The sequence below is a fragment of the Vulpes lagopus genome, chromosome 7 (genome assembly GCF_018345385.1).
Source record: "Vulpes lagopus strain Blue_001 chromosome 7, ASM1834538v1, whole genome shotgun sequence".
Lineage (NCBI taxonomy): Eukaryota > Metazoa > Chordata > Mammalia > Carnivora > Canidae > Vulpes > Vulpes lagopus.
The window spans coordinates 98,931,918-98,956,751 of NC_054830.1; the positions used below are offsets into that span (position 1 = coordinate 98,931,918).

At 36.8% G+C, this 24,834-nt stretch overlaps 1 protein-coding gene and 1 pseudogene across 13 annotated transcripts in view; both read left to right on the top strand.

Annotated features, from left to right (window-relative positions):
• The window catches only part of MPDZ (multiple PDZ domain crumbs cell polarity complex component), a 164,523-nt gene that overhangs the window by 85,208 nt on the left and 54,481 nt on the right, over positions 1-24,834 (top strand). For all 13 annotated transcript variants that reach the window (XM_041761417.1, XM_041761409.1, XM_041761412.1 and 10 more), the window contains 4 exons: positions 6,829-7,113; positions 7,372-7,495; positions 14,891-15,089; positions 21,392-21,496. In XM_041761417.1, the coding sequence (XP_041617351.1) occupies positions 6,829-7,113; positions 7,372-7,495; positions 14,891-15,089; positions 21,392-21,496 (713 nt within the window). The remainder of the gene's footprint in view (positions 1-6,828; positions 7,114-7,371; positions 7,496-14,890; positions 15,090-21,391; positions 21,497-24,834) is intronic.
• Positions 9,084-10,968, top strand: LOC121494698 (annotated as a pseudogene).

The following is a 24,834-nucleotide window of genomic DNA, read 5'->3' on the forward strand; positions in this document are numbered from 1 at the left end:
ACATATCTGTGCCATGTATACTTTTGAAATACGTTATTGGCATAAATGCCCCAACTTTCTTCATTTTCTTGGTGATGTACTTTATAATGTTTAATAAGTAATATTTTAAAGCCTATCCAATCTTTTGTGCGTGAAATGGTATCTTACTAATGCATTTGGAGTTCTGCTTTTTAGTGGGGTTGGACACTGTTTCACATACCAGTCCTTTGGTTTTCATTTGTGTCAATGGCCTCTTCATATCTTTTGACAATTTTTATATTGTGTTGTCTTCCTATTTATTTGTTGGAGTTTTTATGTTTTCTAGAAATGTAAGTACAAATGCACAAAACAGTTCAGTGTATTTTATGAGTATGTGTGTATGTGTATTAAAAAAACTAAAGATATGTAGGAATGACATTTTTCAACTTTAGGAAAGAAGGTATTCTTTGTGAAAGAAGGAAGTGTAGGAATTCAGTTGTATGTGTAATACATTTGTGCCCTCTTCAGAGGAAAAAGGGATTGAAGAAAATGTGGTGAAATGTTAATATCTATTATACTTGGGCAAAGTGTTCATGTATGAATATAATTTCCTTATTCTTCCATGTTGGAAACATACCATAAATGAACATTAAAAATCAAGATAAAAAGATTGTACAGTAGCTTTCTTAAATATATGAAATACATATTTTCCATATAAATTAAATTCAGTGGGAGGTATATTTGTATCTCTAATAAGATGGAAAATAGAATTTTTACAGGTCTAGCACAGTTTTCCTTCTTTCCTGATTAACAAGTGATTTTTCGGTCAGAACATTTTCAAAGCATTTTCTTTTATGTTCAAGGTGCACCTGTTATCCTTGCAAATGATTTTGGGAAATCTCCTTGAATTGGTTTGCAAGGTATAATCTTGAATGGAGCAGCTGCTCCTCTCTCACCACACCTGAGACTGTCTGTGTGCCTGCATCCTATCTGGAATGTGTTCAGTCTTTACTGGCCTCAGGGCTGGAAGCTGAGTTCATCTCCTAATGGACTCTCCTAATCCATAGCATAGCACACTTCTTCTTGCCAGTGGGACAGATTGCATTGTTTAACTTAGTAATTGTTACTTAAAGGGATTACACAATCTGCATACTGAGAAGCATATATTTTACAGGGCAAATGCTGGCTGTATGTAGCACAGCATATTGGCTTACTGAAGTCTATTTGCCTCCTTTTTTTTTTTTTTTCCGTAAGCAGTTTACTCTTTTGTTGGAGCAGATTTTGGCAAGCTGGCCTATCAACTGAAATATTTAAACTACAAAACAACAAAGAAGACATTAATGAGGATGTTTTAAAACACATTGTGAAACTCCTGTGTGCTTTCAGTTTTCTTAGAAAGTAGGACTGTACCTGCATCGTGGTAAATCTCTGCAACACTGTTTTTTATTTTTGTTTTCATTTTGTGGCCTCTAAATAGTATCAAGATATTTACTAGAAAATTGTATGTAAGTAAATTAGATGATGTATTCATCTTCCTGTTTCTTTGCACTAAGTTTATTTTAAAAAGACAGAATGGCAATTTGCTATGGAATTCAGAACTGGCCATTTTTCTGTTCTTTTTTTCTGACCATTTTTTCTTAAGATGAGCTCACTTTAGAACCCTTTAATAGGTATCATAAAATCTTATAGTGAATGATATTTAAGACAGAGAAGGCTCTGTACTGATTTGAAAGAAGTGTAAAATAGAGCGTGGAGATTCCAGTGATTTCTCAGGCTTATGACTTTGCTAGATATGTAAATCTTGGTGGCTAAAAATGCACAAATAATTTTACCTTTCTTCTTACCGTGACAAGAAGTCTTTGACCTTGGTCAGGTATGCTACTAGAAGTTGTGAGAACTGATCACTCAGAGTAGGGACTCATCATAGGAGGGAGGCCTGACTCCTAAAAGCAGAGCGTGGGCCTGATAGCAGCTGAGATACCAAAGGTTCATAGGCATATGTTGGAACTCCTTTGTCCAAAATTCTCCTGTCTTGGAGCCTATTCTGATTTTTTAAAGGAGTAGTGTTCACTTAATTTGATTAATCATCATTTATGGGAAATAACTATTACTCAAGAATCTGAAAAATACTGTAGAGCTACTTCTATGGCATTTGAACTAATAGAGGCAAGCCCTTAAGGTGTGAATTTTAAAGACAAAAACCCAATGGGTTTTCCCATTGATAGAGGTTTAAATTTTCTTCTTTTTATTCCCTTTTCTGCATCATCTTTAAGGACAGAACAAAATGCAGAAATAATTGTTTTCTAAACTTAAATGCTTCTAGACTTTCGTTTAGAAGCTCACTATGGTTTTGGGGAGAAAGATGCTTTCACTAATTTTTTCCTGTTTTGGATTTTCAAATATACCTAGTAAAGATTAAATAATTATGTATGCATCTCCCCTTCTTTTCCTTATCCACACTCCCGTGCCCCACCCTCCACTGTACATGCACACTTATTCTTGCTCTAGGAATGAAATGATACAATTTGATTCATATCCTTTATTCCTCATATTGGTCCCACTAGGAAATGGTATTGATTCCAGTGCAGGTTGAATTTGGTGTTGGTTAAATTAGAAGCCCCTCCTTGCACCCTGCACACAAAACACAGCTAATGGATTCCATGATTTTAAAAAAAAAAGGATGCCTCTGTGGCTCCGTGGTTGAGTGTCTGCCTTTGGCTCAGGGTGTGATCCTGGGGTCCTTGGATCAAGTCCCATGTCGGGCTCCCTGCATGGAGCCTGCTTCTCCCTCTGCCTGTGTCTCTGCCTCTCTCTATGTGTCTCTCATGAATAAATAAATAAAATCTTAAAAAAAATTCTACCTATTCCTGTAAATCACCACATAGTGTCATTTTATAGCATCAGTATTGCTGTCTTCACACCCATGCTTAAAGTTTTGTTTTCCCGTCTTTCTTTCTTTGGAGAAGGAGTTACATCAAAAGCTAATTAAATCACTCTAGTCAAGATGATGAGAGTGATTGTGAAAGTCTTAGTGACAACACTGCAAGCTCTCAAAGTATTTAAAAGAAGTCGCTTTTTTGCTCAGTAGTGTCAGTGTACAAAAAATAAAGGAAGCACCATACCTTTTCTCAAAGTGAGAGAATGATGGTAAGTTGAGTGGCTGTGCTTTTGGTATATTTTCCCACAGTACAGAAGGATTTCTGTGGTAGACTGCTAATTGAGGAAAATCAGGTTGTGTCCAGTGAATGTTTCAGTACTTAGCTAGTCTATATAAATTAATTATCTGAGTAAATAGTGTGCCCAGGTATGACTGTAACTTATTCATCACCCTTAAACAGCTCTTTTCTAGTGTATTTGACATTTTTATTTAACCTGTCTCTCATTTTGTTCCTGAGAACAAAAATATATCAAGTAGAGGCACATATTAATGTGGATTTTTACAGGACTTCAGTTTAGGTACCAAGTTGCACTGGAAAATTATGGAGTTATTTTCGAATATCTTACAGGGGAAGAACTGATTTTCTTTTAGATCCATAAGACTTTTAAAAATAAAACTCAGTTGGTTGTTCAGCAACCAGAAATGTTTCTGAAGTAGGCGTCTGTTGTCTGCTGTGTTGATTAGCTCTTTCTTTTCTATGTGTCTGTGTTAACTCCTTTATGAATAATGCATGGAAATTTCTGTCACACGGTTTATAGTAAACCTTAGCTAACAAGGGCAACTTGACCTCTTTTTGTGATGAAAAGCAGTTTTAATTGTTATCTTTATTTGAGGCCTGGGGAAGATGATACCCTGCTAAATATTATAATTAATTTAGTAATACAGAAGCTAATTCTGTAGTAAGTACATTATTATTTTTCATTATAACAAAATCATCAAAGTTGGGTGAATGGGCCAATAGGTTATTGTTTAGGTTCCAGCAATGAGGAGGTGATGGTTTCCTGTCATTGTTCCTGAAGAGGCTAAAGATGTTACTTGATTGTACAGTATTCTCACTTGCCTCAGTTCTTTCTACCAGGAATATTTGATGATTCCAGAAAGAATAAATGTATGCTGATAAAAGGAATGTAATTAACTGTGTTGGAAAAATTGATCAGCGTTTTAGAAAAAATAGAATGAGATTCATATCTCACACCACATCGTGAAATCAGTTCTAGAAGAGTTAAAACTGAATCTAAAAAGAAGGCATTTATAAAACAAAATAAATACTAGAAAGCAGTTTCACTTACTTTGTGTGAAAGGATTTCTTAAGCAAAACAAAAACAAAAACAAAAACAAAAACAAAAACAAAAACAAAAAACTCAGCTCTCACTGTGAGAGCCCCCCAGGGATCCACTAGTTTCCTCTGTATGTTTTTGTTCCTGAGAACAAGAATATATCAAGTAGAGGCACATATTAATGTGGATTTTTACAGGACTTCAGTTTAGGTACCAAGTGGCACTGGAAAATTACAGAGTTATTTTCGAACATCTTACAGGGGAAAAACTGCTACTTTTGAAAGTAGCACAAAAAATTTTGACAGATTTGATTACACAAATAATTTAATAAAGAATTACATAAAGAATTTACTTTCTCATAAATATCTATATAACATTTATAAACTGAAGAGAGAGGTAACAGGCTGGCGAAATACTTGTGGTATGTGTCACAGACTTTACCCACAGAGTATTTCAATGATAGGAACAAGTGGGAACCTCCTGATGAAGAGTTGGATAGAATAAAATATATAAAGGGAATGTTGACAGGAAATATACAAATAGGATGTTCTCATTAATCGTCAGAGACATGCATGGTAAATACTAAATTTTATATTTATTTAGAATCTGTTTCTTTCAGCTCAAATTACCAAACTAATTTTAGGGTTGGCAAGATGAGTTCATAGGTAGTCTCATATCTTTGTGAGGGAATATTGGAAGACTATGTGGCAGTATGTACCAACATTTTAAATGTGCATATCACTTGGCCCACAATTCTAGTTTATACTAAATAAATTTTCTCACATGCATGAAGATATGTAATAAAAATAACAGTAATGGTTAACTGTTGGGCATTTTCTGTTAAGTCAGACATGTTATTAGTGTGGTATTAACTCTCTCTGTCCTCCCAATAGTCCTGAACTAGATGGGTCCTTTTGTGTTCCCCAATTAATAGATGAGGGGACTAAGACACAGTATAACTAGTGGTGGGGTGAGCACCTTTGAACCTGCACTCTAGTGCCTTTCATACTTAGGAATAGTTTTGTGGTTATAAGAAGATAGAAGCTGGTATTTATTTACTAACATAGAAATCTCTTGTGTCCAGAGATAGAGATACTTCAACAAAGAAAAAACGTTCTACTTTTAATGGTTTGGGTTAGTTGTAAAAATGTGTAATGCCTGTATATGTGAGTGTGCTTGTGTACTTGTACACATTGATTATGCAAATGAGTAAACAATTCTGACAGACATTTAGCTGATTCCAGCTATTCCTACCAGGGAAATAATGAAAGTAGGAGCCATAAGAGAGGGCTTTCATACTGTGCTCTGTATGCACACGCATATATATCTACATGGCTTGAGTCTTTTCTAATGATAATATATTCATATACTACTTTTATACTTTAAAATATTAATAAGAGAATTGTAGGGAAAATTGATATGTTTATTCAATAGCACTGCATGGGGCAACTGCTTGCTCAAAGCACATAAGTGATACAATATATCTGTTGCAGATAGATGCATACATATGTGTTGAACTATAGAATTTTAGAGTTTCATGAATATCTTTTTTAAAGATTTATTTATTCATGAGACACACACACACACACACACACACACACACACACACAGAAAAAGAGAGGCAGAGACACAGGCAGAGTTGGATAAGCAGGCTCCATTCAGGGAGCCTGATGTGGGACTTGATCCCAGGACTCCAGGATCAGGCCCTGGACCGAAGGCAAGCACTAAACCTCTAAGCCACCCAGGGATCCCCTAGTTTCACGAATTTTAGAAAATAAATATAAAGTCAACAGCGGTTCTGTTGTGATGTGTAGATTGTCAGTAAGAGAGCCTAGGTTAGAGCCTACACCTTGTTACACATCTTCTTAGTACTCCCTTTGTATATCATGCAGAATATTTATGAAAATTTTTCCTATAATAATTTGAATGACATAGCTTTCTGTTCTTCTCCATAAATACCTATAAATGCCTATCAAAATATTTTTTCCTTGGAGATTCTTGTAAATCAGAATCAATATTCTCCTTTTGCTCTTGAACTTCTATAGAAACTTTATATTGACTAAAAATGAACTACCGCTTAAATAAGATTTGAAAACACAAGTTACTTTCCTATGTGGATTAAACTATAATTTTCTTTGCAAATAGAATATAATATTTTATATAAATAAGCTCATGGGCAGTATATAGTACAATATAACTTATTGAGCATGACCTACGTGATCTGCAGGAAATGTATTCAAAAGCATTTATAAAAATAAAGATACACAGAATGTCATCTAAGAGAAGAATTTGTATGTTTGCTAATGCTTCTTGAGTAATGAATGATTATATTGTGTTTTGTTTTTCACTAGTTATTAAGAAATGGTCTTACAAAATACATTGATGTAACTCTGGCCATGATTTAAAATATTTTTGTTCCGGGGTAGCCTGGGTGGCTCAGTGGTTTAGGGCCACCTTCGGCCCAGGGCCTGATCCTGGAGACCCAAGATCGAGTACCGCGTCAGGCTCCCTGCTTGGAGCCTGCTTCTCCCTCTGCCTGTGTCTCTGCATCTCTCTCTCTCTGTGTGTGTGTGTGTGTCTCTCATGAATAAATAGATAAAATCTTAAAAAATAAAATAAAAATAAAATAAAATATTTTTGTTCCTTAATCATCAGGATGTCACTGAAAATTCTTCAGATCCAGTACTTGATCTGCACATGTCCTTGGAGGAACTGTACACCCAGAATCTCCTGCAAAGACAGGATGAGAGTCCGTCTTCAGTAGACTTGAGCATGGCTCCTGCCTCTGGCTTTACCGTAAATGATTATACACCTGCAAATGCTATTGAACAGCAATACAAATGTGAAAACACAAGAACATGGGCTGAATCTCATCTACCAAATGAAATTATATCGAGTGCAGAACTTACTTCCCCTGTGCTGCCTGATTCAACTGGAAAGGTAATATTGTAAAGATACGTATTGTGTACTGATGAGATTGGAATCAGTGACACCTTGGAGTACTCTGGCTGACCCCTGCATTTGGAGCAAGTACTCTCTTGACGCTGAGATTTTCAGAACCCAACCTATGAACTTATTTTGGTTATAGTTTCCTGCCGAAGAAGGCACAACTAGTTAGAGAATATGGGTGATGTTGAAATCATACTCCAAAGTCTTGTTTTCTTTTCCATGTGACTTATTTATTTATTTTTCTGTCAGGGCTCCGAGTTCTTAATTCAACAGAGCTCTCTGACCTCAACTGGTGAGTGTGTCATGCTTCAAAACCTATCCAAAGAAATGTTTGAGAGGACTATTACTATAGCAAAAGGCAATTCTAGCCTAGGTAAGTTCTTCCTTTCCATATATATCTTCCCTCTCAATTCCCTTGCCAGAGATGAAATACTGACTGTGGTTGCAGCATTGTTGACTGTAGGCAATAAAATAGATGTTGTAAGTGTTCCTGTAGTTTTTCTGGTTTCTCTTTTTATGTATTCTTTATTTTTCCTGAAATGGTTAACAGGTTTGTTGACTTCAGACTAGCTTAAATCCTCACTCTCTTAATTATTTAAAAGTATTCATGAGCCTCATTCACATTCAAGTAAAAGATATATGAATTGTTTGTATATGAAGCAGCAAATCAGAAAAGGAATTCGTAGAAAATGAAAAGTCAGCAATTTGGAATTTCAAATTCTTTGAAAAAGTAAATTATTAGTTTTTTTTTAATGTTACCAGTTGTGTGTAAGTCAGTTTGTATTTAATTTCTCTCATTCACTGAAATAAAGACTAAAAAGACAGCCAGGTGTGCCACCACCAAACTATAAATGCAGTTATTCAATATTTCTTCCCAGGTGGCAGGATTTTTTTTCTTCTTTTACCCATAAAGGGTTGAGGCTGGTTAATAATCACAAAACCTACTGACTTGGGCAAAGAAGATGTCCTGTAGAAACAAAATCCTAATTACAATAGCTAAAACTAGATGGAGGCAGAGCACATTTATTCTTTCACTTTAATGACTCTGCTCTGTCCCTAGTGCTTGTACTGATAAATAGGATCATAAATTAGTTCCTCTGGATGCCCAATTGCAGCCCAAGACACTGTTTAGTTCTATATCAGAGATCCTGTTCCTTCTATCATGTAACCAAGCAGTGCCCTTTGCATTGATATCTTATGGCAGAGTCTTGTTTCCTTGTTAAATTTGAGACTTGGCAGTGTAGTCTAACAGTACTTACTTGGTGAGTAGAATTCTAGTCTCTGTCTCCTTCTAAATGTTGTGCCATTTGGTGGCAACTGGGTACTACTAACAGCAGCTAAGTGGAGAATTATAGAAGAGAATTTTTACTTAGCTTTAATATTTCTTAACATGTTACATTTAATAGAGCAATATAGAACTTAAGCTGTAAAACTTTCTATAATTTGTTGATTATGAGACAGATATTTTAGATATCTAAACATGTTAGAAATACTTGATCTGAAAAAAAAAAGAAATACTTGATCTGTTAATGCAGTGATTCTGAAAGCATGAATTCTGGTTCTACTGGATGTTAATAGGAGTTATAAGTGGGCTACAAGTTTAGAAGTTGGGAATGTGATACAGTTAAGGGGACAGGTTTTTGGTTGCATTACTTCTAAGTATCTTGGGGATTCATTTTTATTTGTTTTTAAAGAACTATTTAAAAATATATTTATTCATGAAAGACACAGAGAAAGGCAGAGACACATGCAGAGGGAAAAGCAGGCTTCCTGCAGGGAGCCCGATGTGGGACTTGATCCCAGGACCCTGGGATCACGACCTGAGCCAAAGGCAGAGGCTCAGGCTCTGAGGCATCCAGGTGTCCCTATCTTGGGTATTCAGATGTGCATTTTAGATTTCTAAGAAGTTATAGAATGCAGCATTTCTTACATTTAATTGGGTATGGAACCCATTTTTTTGACCTGTTATAAGGCAGAGATTTTGCAAAGCACATATGAAAATCCCTATTCTAGTGTATTTATTTTTTGAACTATCAAACATTTATTGTTTTCTATATTCTAGTTACCCTGCAGACACCACAATATAATCACTTTCCTCAAGGAACATGACTTTAAGAGAGTAAGCAAATTGACATATCATATTCTAAATACCTTAAAATATTGTAGGTGCTATGCTAGACATTCATAGAAAGAACATTGAAGGCATAAAGGAGGGAATAGCTGATCCCTACCTTGAGTGTGGAGTTTAGAAAGATTTCAAGAAGGAGATTTTTTAAATCACATAATTGGGAAAAAACGGAAGCTGCTAGAGCTGAGGCAGAGAAATGTGAAACAAATTACTGGTATTTGTGTGGTATGGATGAAGTGAGGTGTGACAGTGGGCAAACCAAGAACTGATGCTAAAGGAATGGTAGGTGGGATACAGTTGCTGGAGAAGTTTGTGTGTAGGACACAGGACTTCTGTCTTAACGCCCTCCTGCCATAGGTTATATCAGCAGTTGTTGCTAACGGCCAAAGAGGGGCAGGATCAGATTGGATTTAAAGATCATTCTGGCATAGGCTGGTAAATTATTTTGGAAGCAGTTGGGAGACCCATGTGAGAGTCATGGTTTGAGGTATCATTCTAATCCCTCTCTCTCTCTCTAAACCTTGACTATTCTAAGTATCTCAGGTAAGTGAACTAATACAGAATTTGTCCCTTTGTGACTGTTTTATTCACTTAACATAATGCTTTCAAGGCTCAGCTCATTCACTCATAGCATATGTCAAGATTTCCTTCCTTTTTCTATTAAAAAAAATTTCCTTCCTTCTTAAGGCTGAACATCCTTTTTGTTTATTGTTGGACACTTGCGTTCCTTCTACCTTAACTTTTAAGTTTTGATATAAAAAATATACTAAGATAATTAAGCTCTTGGGGAAAAAAAAGTCAGTGAAAGGTGAAGTGTCTTTACTTTCTTGATTTCAGGAAATTCATTTAAACCTCAATGTTATTTTATTTTATTTTAAAAATTTATTTATTTAGAGAGAACATTAGCAGGGAGAGGGACAGAGGAAGAGGGGAAGAGAATCTTAAGCAGGTTCCACAGGCAGCATGGAGCCCAGCACGGGGCTTGGTCTCACGTCCCTGAGATCACAGACTGAACTGAAATCAAGAGTCGGACACTTAAACAACTAAGCCATCCAGACACCCCTGATTTTAAAGTTAAAGCATAAGAGCTCCTTGCCACATCTACTGTAAGGATGAAGACCATTTTCAGGACTTGGACTGTCTACATTTCAGAAAATGTCACTTCTCAGTAGGGAAGGGACACACTGTTATTGTGAAGGACCCCTGAGGAGCCCTGTGAAGGACATAAGTCCATCAATATAGAGCTCTCTTTGCTTGGAAAGCAAAAGAAGAGGCTCTGAGTTGGCAAATGGTGGGGAGCTAACAAAGAAGTGGCTACTGTCCGTACTGTCTGTTGTCCTGTACAGAACATGACCAAGGATGTTATATTGGGCTTCTTTTGCAAGATGAGGTCTGTGTATGCTTATTTCCCCATCAGCGTTGGTATCCAGGAGAATGGTTTTCTTGTCGAAATCCAAAGTGTCTTGGTTGAAAAATACATCTGCAGGGTTCAAGTGAGGCCATTTATTGCTCGTTCAGTATCTCAAGCCCAGAAACACGAGTTAATTCTTGAAGGAAAAGATAGTGAACTTGAATCAATCTCAGCTACTCTGATTCAGCAAGGTACAACAGTTAAAGGCAAGGATATCAGAAAAATTTGGGGTGGTATCTATGTTTCTGAAAAAGGAATAGTTCAGCAGGTTGATGAATGAGATGATTTTTCAGACTTCTTTATCAGATATTAAAGATATAATAAAGACTCCTAACTCTGGGAAACGAACTAGGGGTGGTGGAAGGGGGGAGGAGGGCAGGTGTTGGAGGGGAATGGGTGACGGGCACTGAGGTGGACACTTGACGGGACGAGCACTGGGTGTTTTTCTGTATGTTGGTAAATTGAACACCAATAAAAATTAATTTTAAAAAAAGATATAATAAAGCCATACTGATTTGGAGCTTTTACTTAAAATTCAAGTAAAATAAAGCATGAGGAAGCCCTTTCATTTGCTTTGGGAGACTAAACCACTTATTTGAAAGTGTGAAATTACCTCATCATTGGTTTACCAAATAAGTTGTAGTATAAAAAGTATAAGTAACTTTTAGTGTTATCTCTCTGATTCATTGACATTATTTGAAATAATTTGTATGCAAAATGTTTACATGGCTTTGTCCCTGAACGTTAGACTTCCTGGAAGCCAGTGAGAATCCTGTGTTATGGGATTCACGTACAGTGTGGCAAAGAGAAAATGTATCTCTGTGACCTCAAATGACAGATGTTCAGTGTTCAGATTTTATAGCACTTAGAGTAACTAAATGTAAAAGGGGTCACAAAATATGACTTTAAAAAATCTGTAAAACATTAAAGGATTCATTTCAGCTTTTAGTGTAAGAAGGTTTTGTCTTTAAAACTTAAAGTAATAAAAAGCATGTTTATATTTTAGAAAACCTAACTAAAGGCTGGCTTTGTGCTGGTAGGAGAGGATGTTATGAAAGGGTCTATCCCTGAACACCTTTTTCTTAAACTCATAGTCTCCCTTTAATCAATTGAGTAAGGTTGTTTTCAGTTTTAGCCTTCTGGGTTATTTATTCCTTTCTCAAGCAGTAACCAGAGAAATTATTAATAAATGACCAGTTTCCATAAAAGCTGTCACATTCTGTTTGCTTTGATCCTAAGTCACTTTTTTTTTTTTTTACTTTGTTACTTAAGGGAGGAATGTTATATACAGATATACACACAGGCATATAGTGATTTTTAAAAAAGTTAATCTTTATTTTTGATAGGTTTGTGGTCTGTTGCTAATTATATTGTATTAGGACTTTGAAGGCAAAAAGAAAAGGTAAGAAGGAAGGAAAGGTATTATCCTCTTTTCACTGATTAGGAACAGAAACATAGACTCAAGAATTTTTCTGTGAGTACTCAGCCATTAGAGAGTGGAATTGGTACTCAAACTGTGGCCTCTCTCTGATTTTCATATATCATGCAATACATTTCAGTGCTTGAGTTACCCAAGGCTACATCAAGATTGCTGAAGGAATGGGTGCCTGGGTGGCTCAGTCCATTAGGCAGCTATCTTCTGCTCAGATCATGATTCCAGGTCTTGGGATCGAGTCCTTCATTGGGCTCCCTGCTCAGCCAGGAGTCTGGTTCTCCCTCTCCCCCCTACTCGTGTATTATCTCTCTCTCAAAAATAAATAAATAAATAAATAAAATCTCTAAAAAAAAAAAAGTGCTGTAAGAAGCTTCATTTGGAAGCCGAATTAAAATTTATGTCTAGCCTTTAGAGAGCAATGGATTAGGATAGAGATGCCTTTAAAATACATTTTGTGAAAAAAAAAAAAAATACATTTTGTGAGTTTTCTTTTGTTTTTCTTTTGTACTTTATTGAACACTTTGTGCCAGGCACTTTGAAAGTTGTTCCATATGTTTTTCTCACAGTAAAATGAGGCCAAGGGTGCCATTCAGTCAACTGAAGACCATACTGATTAGAAGTGGTGGAACTCAGATTTGGAACCAGTTTTCTAGTTCTACAGTGCATGCTTTGGGCTATTCTACTTCTGGGGAAAAAATTGAGTAATCTTAGAAGTTACAACCAAAATATAACTAGTGGCTATTACATTGAATTTGTTGAACCCACAAAATTATCGTTTGGTGATATGGAAGTATAAGCTGAGCAAATTGGTACCAACTTCTTGGTTATGTAGTTGATGTGACCTAGTGGCCTTAATGTCTGATAGTTGATAGAATCATGAGTTAAATATACCATACCATGTTTAGTATAGTTCATGATGACTTGTCTGTGCTGTGACTTGTGACTTGTTTTATTATAGAGCACATGGTGCTAGTGAGAACAAGATGATGGGTTAGAGTCCAGGTATAGGCCACCAAGTTAAATTTTGTTTTATAGGCATGCTTGTTAATTTTACCATAGTACATTTACTTGGTGGGTCTTGATGGGAAGGGTGGCACCATCAGGGCAAATTAGAGTAGGAAAAAGATATTTGAAATATCATTTCTAATTTGGTATTATTAAAATTAGTATTTAGAAGAATTTATTTTTATATAAAAAAACCTAAAAAGGAATTTATGATGTCTCTCAAAGCAAGTTTTTATAAACTACCCTCATAGCTTTATAGTTTTCCTTACATGATGTAACTAAATTATCCTGCTGGGAAGAAACTTTTAGCACTTGGTTTTAAGCAAATTTACTTATATTAATTTTATATAATGTTTTATATAATGTTGTAAACATAATTTCTAAAGGTTTTATATTTTTGAAGAAGTAGAGTGAGAGTAGGATGATAAAGGAACGTAAATTCAGATGGTATTTGTTGAGAAACCCTTTTTGGGGAAGTGGTATTGAAGAGTGAGAAGGAATTAGCTGTGTGAGAGCTTTGAGAGGAAGGTGTCAGGCAAAGACTGAAGTGGGGAGAGACTGGGTGTATTTCTGAAAGCAGTCCACCTGGGTGAAGACAGGGAGCCAAGGGCTAGGCCATCAGTGCCTTACAGACTATGCCAGTTAGATGTGCTGTATATTAGCACAACAGGACACTGATAAAGGATTGTTAACCAGAGAGTGATGTGATCTGTCTTTTGTGAATGGTCACTGTGTCTACTGTGAGAAGAATGCTATGGTGGTTGTCAGGAGACCAGTTAGGAAGACCAATTAGGAAGCTGTTTCAAAAAGTGAGGCAAGAAGTGCTGGCTTGGTGTATGGAGGGTTAGTGTGGAAACAGAGAAAGTGAGTGCATTTGAGCTAAATTTTGGAGCTAGAAATGACAGGATGTGATAATGGATTTAGATACAAAAGGTGAGTGAGAGAGGTAGGAATCAAGAACAAATCCAGCATTTCTGCTTTGAGAAGTGGAGAGTAGTATAATGATGCTATTTCCAAAGAGGAGAAGCAACCTGGTGAAATAAGGGGAGTAGAAGCTTGGAAATTCAATTTTATATATACTAAGGTTGCATTTACTATTAGCCATCTAGGGCACATTTCAGGAGGGCAAATAAGTATCCAGATCAAGAGCTCCTAGAACTTCAGATTTAGAGATAAAATGAGAAGAGAGTAGAATTAAGCCTACATTACTTCAGTTAAACAGACCGCTATACATCAGGCAATGAGGATAAAACATGAATACAAGCTTCCTGGTGGTAGGTGTGCTTTTCTCAAGATATCAGCATAGTACTTGGTGCAGACTAAGCATATAGTGAATATATACTGAATGAATAAATGATCTAGAAATAAGGTAATAGTACAGAGTTTCTTCATTTATACAACTCATTTTCCATTTGTAATCTTGCTCTTTATTCTCTTATATGTATAAGAGATGAACTGGTATAAAATGGATTTGTTATTGTCAAGACATTTTCCTTGGGAGAGTTTTATATTTAAGGCACAATACATCACATAGCTTGAGTTATATCCACTCCACAGTGTAGACCTATTTTATCTCCAGTGAATTCAACATAAAGTATCTTTTTCTGGATACAATGTACTTAGAATTAATTTTATGTTAGAAACTTTTTTCTTTCCTTTTGATTGTTTTTCATTGGATAAAAAAGTTAACTCCTTTTATCTGTGAATCCATAGCGATTATTAAATTCAAGTTAAAATGAATTTGAGAGTTATATATTTGATACATATCTGTCCTCTCCCTTTACCATAGGGATGACAGTAAGTGCTAATAAAGATGGCTTGGGGATGATTGTTCGAAGCATTATTCATGGAGGTTCCATCAGTCGAGATGGCCGGATTGCCGTTGGGGACTGCATCTTATCTATTAATGAAGAATCTACTATCAGTTTAACCAATGCCCAGGCACGAGCGATGTTGAGAAGACACTCTCTCATTGGGCCTGACATAAAGTAAGTAGCATTTGGACTCTAGTTTGGCTTGGGAAATTCACAGATTTCAACACATGAATCAGAATTTTTTTTCAACATCTACTTCTATTTAATATGCAAAAATTATCACGTCTATTAAAAATAAATCACTCAGGAATTTATAAATCACTCAGGAATTTACTATTCCCCAATAGTTCTTAATTGTAGATACAGTTTCTTAAAGACTATATGGGCAGCTCTGGTGGCCCGGCAGTTAACGACGCCTTCAGTCCAGGGCCTGATCCTGGAGACTCAGGATCGAGTTCCACGTCGGGCTCCCTGCATGGAGCCTGCTTCTCCCTCTGCCTGTGTCTCTGCCTCTCTCTCTCTCTCTCTCTCTCTCTCTCTCTCTCTCTCTGTGCATCTCATGAATAAATTTAAAAAATAAATAAAGTATGTTTTAATGTTGAAATATTTGAAAATATTTCAAATTTGCCTCCTGTGTTTAATTTTACTCCAGCGCTTCTGCAAAACCTGAGGCATCTCTCACAAAGCAGGAGGGTCCACTCTGGATCTGACAGTGAAGCTTGGGTTGGCCTCACTATAAGGAACTGTATACTACCTGATTGACTTATATGAATCCTAGGACTAAGCTAGTTCTTCAATGGCCAGTTATGGAAAAGATCATTTAGAATAGCCTTGGTATGACCCATAATTTACCCTTTGGTCAACTACCTCATGATCTAAGAGAATTCACCGGTATATTGGTATAGTCTGACTGTAGATCATGTAAGATATTTTGTCAGGAAGTGCTTAAACTATCCCATAATCCCATAATGTGCTAAAAAAGCATGTTATATGTGTGGCTTGGTTTTTTAAGTCACCGAACATTTCTTGAGTCAACATAAAAATCAGTTCATGACTCTGTCACACCTCATCAATGTTCTAGCTCAGCTTTTTTCTCTAGCATTATGCATTAAATACAAAGATTCAATGGTTAAGGGATAAAATAGTAAAATGAGAGCTCAGGAAAAAACTATTTACCTTAAATTGATGTAATGATTACTGTTAAGGGAAGCTTTGCTGTATTCATGTCATTTTACTGACTGCATTCTGTTTTATTCTTTTGCAAAATATGTATTTCTAGGGCTTAGGTAAGAAAAAATATATTTACAATCCGTTTTTCGTTCTGCCATCAATAAAAAGCAGAAAAATGTATGGATGGATTTTGCCATCTTAGACAAAAGTAGCATTATTTAGGGGCAGAATTTCTTTAATGGGATTCCATAATTTTGCATGGCCTTGTGACTTATATAATGGAATAGATCATTCCACCCTGTGATAGTTCCTTAATCATCTTAATAATGGGAGTCCAGATACATTAAAAATTTCAGTGCCTCGAAGGAAAAAGAGAAACTTTAAGAGCTTTCTTCACCACTTGCAGGCCAGTGCCCATTCCTCTAGCTTCAAAGGTGAATGATACAGACCCATATGGGGACCCTTTATTGCAAGGCATTAAGCTTACATAGTTTAGATGTAGTATAAAACACACATGGCCTGGTAACTGATCAATTTGATTTATTGCGTGATAATGCATGTCTTATGCTATGAGCACTGATGCAGGTTCCCTGCCCACTTTTTGGCACTGAGCACCAGAAACGGTGCTTGGTTATCTAGCCGTCCCCCTCAGTTCCAGTGTACTGCAGCACTTAGAACTCGGCCACGAACTAAGACATTGTGACATTGATTTGGCATAGTTTAGGCATCTTGTCAAGTCTAGGAAAGTTGTCAGGTACTTTTTCAAGCTCCCAAAGCCCTTTATCTCCTTTTGTTCTTTCTATTGCTATTGTCATTTGCTTTGTTTGTTTTCCCACTTTCTGAGTCAGCACGAGGATGGAACCATTCGTGCTTACAGTAGCTTTATTTAGACTGTTAAGGATATCAGAGTGGTAACTTCATAAATTATTGCTTTAGGATCCCAGGAGTCAAAGGTAATATCTTAAATTTAAAAAAAGAAGAAAAATCCTGCACTCTCCCTCCTCTGGAAATCAGTTAGCCAATCAATCTCTTTCTCACATTCTCACCTGTATGTGGGCACACATACACAAACACACATATTCATAAACATACAAAACACATTGATTTCTTCTCAAGTGTCCTACTAAGACTGATCCAGATGGTTATAGTTTAACTTACAGGGTAAATGGTAGAAAGAAATTCAAATCATATAATACTTTCTCAGAAAAAGTGTGTTAAGTGTTAAAAACAAATAGCCATTAAGATTGACCAGGGCTGAGTAGCATGTTCATGCATTTTGCATGAAGTGTTTTGGCCCTGTCCTTTTCTTATCACTAGCTTTTATGAAGCAGAAGGTTTACAATTACCTTAAAAGCTCTGTGAATAATTCTCCCCAAAGTCCTTCCATTACTCTGAATGGTACCATAACATTGCCTCTGGCCAATTAAGCTTTGTAGTCATTACCTGGATCTAGGCTCCCTCCACAACTCTTCTTTGTCTCTTGTTATGAACCTAGCGTACTGTGGTATGGTAGTGGAGGAGTGTATTGGGGGGGAGGGGGCTTAAAAAAAGACTAAATGGTTCAGTTACATAACTGGTTTTAGAAAAGCATGCTTATTGAAGACAAAGCACTGAATTTCTTTTTTGCTGTTTGCAATAGATAGCAAGGAACTTTGTGTGTGAATTCATGCGTGCCTGGGTAGATAATTTGAGTTTCAGGAGTTCAAGAACAGCCAGTTTAAGTTCCAGGTTTCATTATTTTGTATGGAAAACCAGATGTGAAGCCTCACCAGAATGCATTCTGTTTCACTTCTCACTCCACCTTGCCAGGAGCTCTTATATTTCTGTAATAATAGCCAGGGTTTTGTGCTTAGCAGCAGCTGCTTCTAACATCTGCCAGATAATTACTGAGCTGAATCAGAATTCACCTGCCTTAACCTAAAGTGTGGGATGAATTCCTGATCAAGGAATAAAAGATTGATTGCAGTTACATTTTTCCATGCTTGTTAATAATCACTGCTATAGACACTAGTGAAGAGCAGATGCTTTTCTGGGGGAGGTGTAGATGGGGAGGGAGGTGGAAAGGGGAAAAAAAACAACCAGGAGCACCCACTTTTAACTACATATGTATGCATCTCACATTCCGCACAAGACATTGACATTTGTTAACACCATTGTAAAAAGATGCCGTGGCGTATGCTTCACATTCTAGATTTTCTACAGCACCTGCTGATGATCGAGCCCCCTTTTATGTGTGAGTATTGGTGATTCAAAAGCTCATTATGGCTGTGTGTTACAACTTGTCTGTGAAAACCATTTCATGCTTTTGTAACTTCCCATTGCAGGGAAATATCCAGATATAGACTCAGTGTATACATTTTGGCTTTCTTTTCTTCATTTATATGAGAATGTAAATCCCAACAGAACTATGAGATTGTTACATTTTCACATTGCGCTGATGATTGTGACCTCATTTGAAAATCATGTTTTCCAACTACTAAGCTTTCAGGCTTCTTTGTGGGGAATGATCCTGCCTGCGCATGCAGGCGCGGTCTCTGGATTAACAGCCGGATCACATTTCAACATCACTAATGCAATTCTTTCTTCCTTCCACTCCATTTGTAACCAAAGGTTAGTTTACGTTTTAGAATATTTAATACAGTTCTCAAATAAGCTGTTTGGGTGTATTTATTCAGTTCATAACTCATTTTTGGTGTCCTTTCTGTGATGCGGAGGTTTTGTGTGCCTTATGACCAGGTGGGTATTTGACTCGCTTTGCACATGCTGTTGCATTGTGGGAATCTCATTCTGGTGTCTTCACTGTCTGTATTGGGGTTAATATTTGTGAAAACTTCTTTCTTTCCTCTTTCTTACTGTTATGTAAACTATCAGAAATATATTTGTAAAACTCCCTGTCTCCTACCCTTGATAAAAGGAAAATTGGGGGCAAATATGGAGGAAAAATTTGGGGCAAATATGGAGGAAAATTTCATTTTCGGTATTGTTTGGGATAGAAACATTTTCTCCTTCTAAAAACATTTTTAAAATATAATACTTTGGACTGATTATTATTCTCTTTGCTTGTGTACTCTAGCTTCCCCCTCACCTCTTCCTGGCTTTAATTTATATGATTTTACCTTTATTGAATCTTCAGAAATAACACCAGTTTTCTATCTTTTTAAAGATTTTATTTTTTCATTTATTTTAGAGAGCAAGAGAGACAGCACAAGTAGGGGGAGAGGCAGAGGAAGAGGGAAAAGCAGACTCCTCACTGAACAGGCTTGGGCACCTTCTCAGGACCCCTGGGATCATGACCTAAGCCAAAGGCAGATCTTTAACTCACTGAGCCACCCAGGCACCCCAATACCAGTTTTCTTGAGTAGGCTTCTTACTTTTAGGTTTATCTTTCTTTATCTTTGTATAAAATGGAATCAATCTTCCTGACATAATGTATTGTACGTTTTTTACTCCTTATTTTGGGAAGAGGGGAAGGGGTAAATTCAAATTTACTATTCAATGTATTTAACACCATAGAGAAGGTGGTTTTTTTGGGGGGTGGGGGCCGGGGGTGAGGGGAGAGAAGGTGTTTTTATAGATGAATAAATTAAGTAGGGCCAGAATTAGAATGCGACTCTGTCTCCCATTTTACTCCTGAACCCTCTGAACTGTGCTTTCTGCTTTATTTTTTGGTCGTTGAGGTAAAAGTGTCATGAAGAGACTCCCCGGGGTCCACAGAGTCTGCCAGAGGGATCAGGTGTAACCAGGCTAGCTGATGCCCTCGTAAGGCACTGCCTTCTGTGTGTTTTATGCTACTCTGCTTACTATTAATAGCCTCATGAAAAGTGACATCCTTCTTGTGACTAAGGATATGGAGATTCGGTGGTGGTGATTTACCCTCCCATTATACTCGTGATGAGCAAATAGAGTTGTGTCTTCTGACTCCAAATGTAAGGGACCTCATAGAGTGAATGTTTTTTATGGAATAACCAATATATCTGAAATTGTATATTTTCCTCACTCCGTAAATTATGCCACTGGTATAATTCTGATCTTATTATGACATAAAAGGCAGTCCTTTTATTGGTGCCCTCCACTGCTAAGGTTTTATGTAGTCACTGTCTCTGTGGGTAAGTTTTGGATAACTGGTTTAACAGTCTTTATGATTTTTATATTGTGTAATTTTGATACATACTTTTTTTTGGTTGCACAGTGTGCTGAACCAACTTGTAAGTCAGTGTTTCTCTTACCTAACTCTTCCTTAAATTGAAGATCTTGGGAGAGCCTACTCAACAAGTATATCAGGTTATGCAGCCTTTTATAGGACAACAGTAAACTTGAACTTTCAAATATCAGTATCTAAACATTATAGCTGTAGTCACCACCTTGCTTAGTGCCTTCCACATTACAGGCATTCAGCCAGTACTTGTTGAATTACTAAGTGATCACTCAAGTGTAAACATCAGGCTTTTTTCTAAAACCAAAATAACTTATTATAGAGCTGCTACAAATTTGTAAGAGAGTCTTCCCATAAATTTATGATGGTTTAACTTCAGACTTTTGGGTTCATAGCCTGATAGAGCTGACATATAGTTGTTATATACTTGCTAGTACCCATAATTTATTATGTATTACAGAAGAATGTAAGGTAATGTGGTAGTGTTTTGGTATTGTATGTCTAATTTGTTCTTGCTAAGGAACCCAAAAGTCTTTGGATGAAATTAATGTTATTACCGATGGTTATTTTTCTAAGGATTAATATTTTTTTATTAAGATTTCATTTATTTATTTATTTATTTATTTATTTGAGAAAGGGAGAAGAGAGCATGAGCAGGGTTTGGGGCAGAGGGAGAGAGAGAAGGAGAAGCAGGCCCCCTGCTGAGCAGGGAGCCCTCATGAGGGGGTCTCCATCCCAGGACCCTGAGACCATGACCGGAGCCCAGGTAGATGCTTTACTGCCTGAGCCACTCAAGTGCCCCAGGATTAATAGATCTTTCTAAAAATTGCCATTAGTCTTCTCATTTGGAAATTGAAATAAGGCTGCTTTTTTCCTCCATGTGATTATTGATAAACACATAATTTATCAGCATTTTAAAGTTTAATTGTTTAAAATTTAAAGTAAGAAATTTAAACTTCAGTCCGTTATTTTTGCCTGTGGGATGCTTTAACCTTTCCAACCTTTCTCTGCTGAATAAGCTGGTTAAATGAGCTTTGTAAAAAGCAGGGATGAAGAGACAAGATAGTTTTATTTGTGAGCTATGGAATCTTTTCCTGTGAGACAAAACTTTGCTTTCCTTTTTCTTTTTCTCACGGATTGTATTCTGTTCCAGAATTACTTATGTGCCTGCAGAACATTTGGAAGAGTTCAAAATCAGTTTGGGGCAACAGCCGGGAGGAGTAATGGCATTGGATGTTTTGTCTTCATATACTGGCAGGTAAGTGAAGCAGTAAACCTGCTGCAGTGAGCGAATGATGCAGCAAGCTGTAAAGAAGAGTTTTGATCCAGAGTCAAGAAGGACTAGAAATGAAAGAGAATGATTTCCTTTTCTCTCTTTCAAGATTAAAAAAGAAAATATTCACTGCAACTTCTCCACTACTTAAGAAATTATCATATAGGGATGTCTTGTTGGCTCCGTGGTTGAGCATCTGCCTTTGGCTCAGGTCATGACCCTGGAGTTCTGGGATTGAGTCCTGCAGTAGGCTCCCCACAGAGAGCCTGCTTCTCCCTCTGCCTAAGTCTCTGCCTCTCTCTCTGTGTCTCTCATGAATAAATTTTAAAAAACCTTAAAGAAATTATCATATAGTGTGGAAGATACATGAAAATTCAAGTCAAGAAATTAAAATCATTTTAAGTTGTACCACTCTGTTTAGTATTTTGAACATACTGAGTTTTGAAAATTCAGATTTCAATATTATTTCATTAATTTACTGAGGCCTACAGTTTGATACTGTATCATGTTTTTCCTCTCATAAATGTTTTCAAACATTCAGAAATTTTATTTTTTTATTAACATACATGTAGATTCAGATACATTTTTAATGGTTATTTCTTTTTTGGAGAGCTGAGCATCTGTGTATATATGCGTGGTAGGAAACAGTGCATGGCTTTTTAAAGGCTTTTCACGCAGAATTTATTAAGAATAGTTAATGCAGGTAAAGGTTTTTTTTACCCCCTTAAGAAAGGCAGGAACTAAATTTTGATGCTACTGCTAACGGAGTTCAGCACAAGGAGAGAAATACTGTCAAATTGCTTTTCCATGAAGAATGAAGCATTTTATGCTCTCAGCCCTGGGCCTGTTTTTTCAGTTCCATTAGCATCTGAGTACCAGATTTCTCCTTAAGCATGCTAGAGAAAAGATGGCTCTGCAAACATCCTGGGGTGTTCTCAGAAGAATTCCACCATTCCATAGAGGGTGTCAGAACATCCCAGAGCACCCTGATGTCCATGACTCCACAGGTATCTTGATATGGCATCACTGTTTCCTCTGTAAAGTGCTGATGACTACAGTAATATGGAAAGTGCTAGGGGAAGGGAAAGATATGTTATGTATTTAAGGGAAAGGATGTTACAGGCCTTGGATCCTCATGAATTATACAGGAGAAGGAGTATTCATTTCACCAAGTACAGAGTTTAGCCATGCTCCTCTCTGAGCATGGAATTTCTGTCTCAGGCTTAATGGTATGAAATGATTGTAGCTTCCTGTCAAATTGATAAAAGCAGTAATTTCAGTATCCCCCTAAAATATTTCAAATAGCATAGACTATGCCAAGATAACATTGTATTCCTATTAAGTTCTAAAGCTCTCAAAAGTAATTAGAGAAACAGCTACTTCAGCACTACCTCCCTCCTAGCATAGAAAGGAGAATGGCCTGGACTGGACAGTGCTGTGATCACCTGCTTCACTGCAGAGAAAGTATATTTGCTTTTAGTATAACAGTCCTCAAAACAAAGCAATCTGCATTTTATAGAAGAGGGATCTACACCAGAGAGGTTAAGTAAATTGTCCAGGTTCCATGGCTAATAATTGGCAGAGCTAATATGAGAATATAAGCAGTCAGGTTCCATGTTCTTACCCTTTGGATTCAAAGAAAGAAATGCACAAGCCCAGTATAGAAATATGGGGCAGCATAGTATGGAAACTGAGGCCTCCATTCATATTTTACCTCTGTCACTTCGCTGTGTTACTTTGTGCCAATGTCTGGTATATTAATGCAGATGTGTAGAGTGAGTTATTAGAGCTGATAGAAATGTCATTGGTAGTCAACAGTCAAATGGGTGCAAAGAATTCTCACTCGTTCTTGGGCAGTTAGAGTTCAGGAGAAGAGAACTGATCGATTTTGCTCTTTGGAGCACACAACACTTGAGTCCTGTAAACCACATTCTAAGTTGGATAAGGGATGATCAACACATTTACAGGAGCTTATCTGGGTTGATGAGAGGATTCATGGGTTCTAGAATCATTTGAAGAAAATGGGGTTTTTGTATCAGAGGATTCAGGATATGAGTCTTCTCATAGTTACAAAGACAGAAACTTGTGATCCAGTATATCTGAGAGTCTCTCTGAGTAGCTCCCTCAGCTTGGACTTGGTAGATGAGAACCGCCCTTTCTCTATGACTATCACTGCATATTCTAGGACCTCACTCTAAGTCCTCATTGCTGTCTGTATTCCAGACCTTCTTTTGTCCTGTTCTCTCCAGCTGTGTTTCCCGAAGGTTGTCCTAGTGTTCACCTCTCTGCCCTCATCTTCTGGAGGACAGCTTCCCTCAATTTATCTCGTCCTCACTCTGCTTCTTAACATCCTTTTTAATCCCCTTTTTTGGAAAAAAATAAAATAAAACCCCTTTTTTTGGATCTATTCCCAGAAATCTTGTCCCACAGTCATGCTTCAACTCTTGGGTTCCAGCCTCATTCAGAACCTTGTTCCTCACTTTGTACTGGAGAGGAATTTAAACATACAATAGTGGGTGGTATAGCTCAGCAGATAGATTTCCTCTGAATGGTTGAAAAGCAAAAGTCTAATATTTAGGTCAAAGGAAGAAGGACACATTCAAAGAGAGCCTGGACAGTTTGTTGCTTTCCAAAGATGTTGTGAAACATATTCAAACACAGATGAATTGTTGGATTTTGTGACTTCTCATCCCATCTTCACTCTAAAGGTTGACAGAGTTCAGTATTCCTGTCACTGGAGAATGGACCTAACTTGAGTGTATACTTTCTTTAGATTATTCAATTCCTATAAAAATCAATTGCAAACATTTATTAAATCATAATTTTATAGCCTTCTTTACTTTCAAAAGACATCTTTAGAAAACCAAGTTTAACTAACAGCACAAGGACACACCAGGATTGACTTAAGCATCCTCTGTTGCCCTTACAGTGTCACTCATTGATGCAGAGTATACCTTCAGAAAAACAAGACATTTAGCAATATGGTTATTTATAGTTTATTTTACAATTAGTTAACAGACTGGACACATTTTGTTACATGCCTGGCATTTGGCAATATCTGAATTCCTACAGAAATTGGAAAGTGACCTTGAATACAGGGACATTGTTAACTGCTTCCTGAAAGAAGTATTCTGTGTGTCCCGTCTGGATGGACTGAAGCTGGAATTTCAGCATTTTCTGTCTTTCCTGAAGGGAAGACGTTGGCCCATCCTTAGGAAGCAGAGATGCTAAATTTCTGCCTCACTTGATGAGAATTCTTTCAAGGCAGGGATCAATCAGGGCTGTACAAACTTAAAACCTACATGGTTCTTCTATCTTTTAAT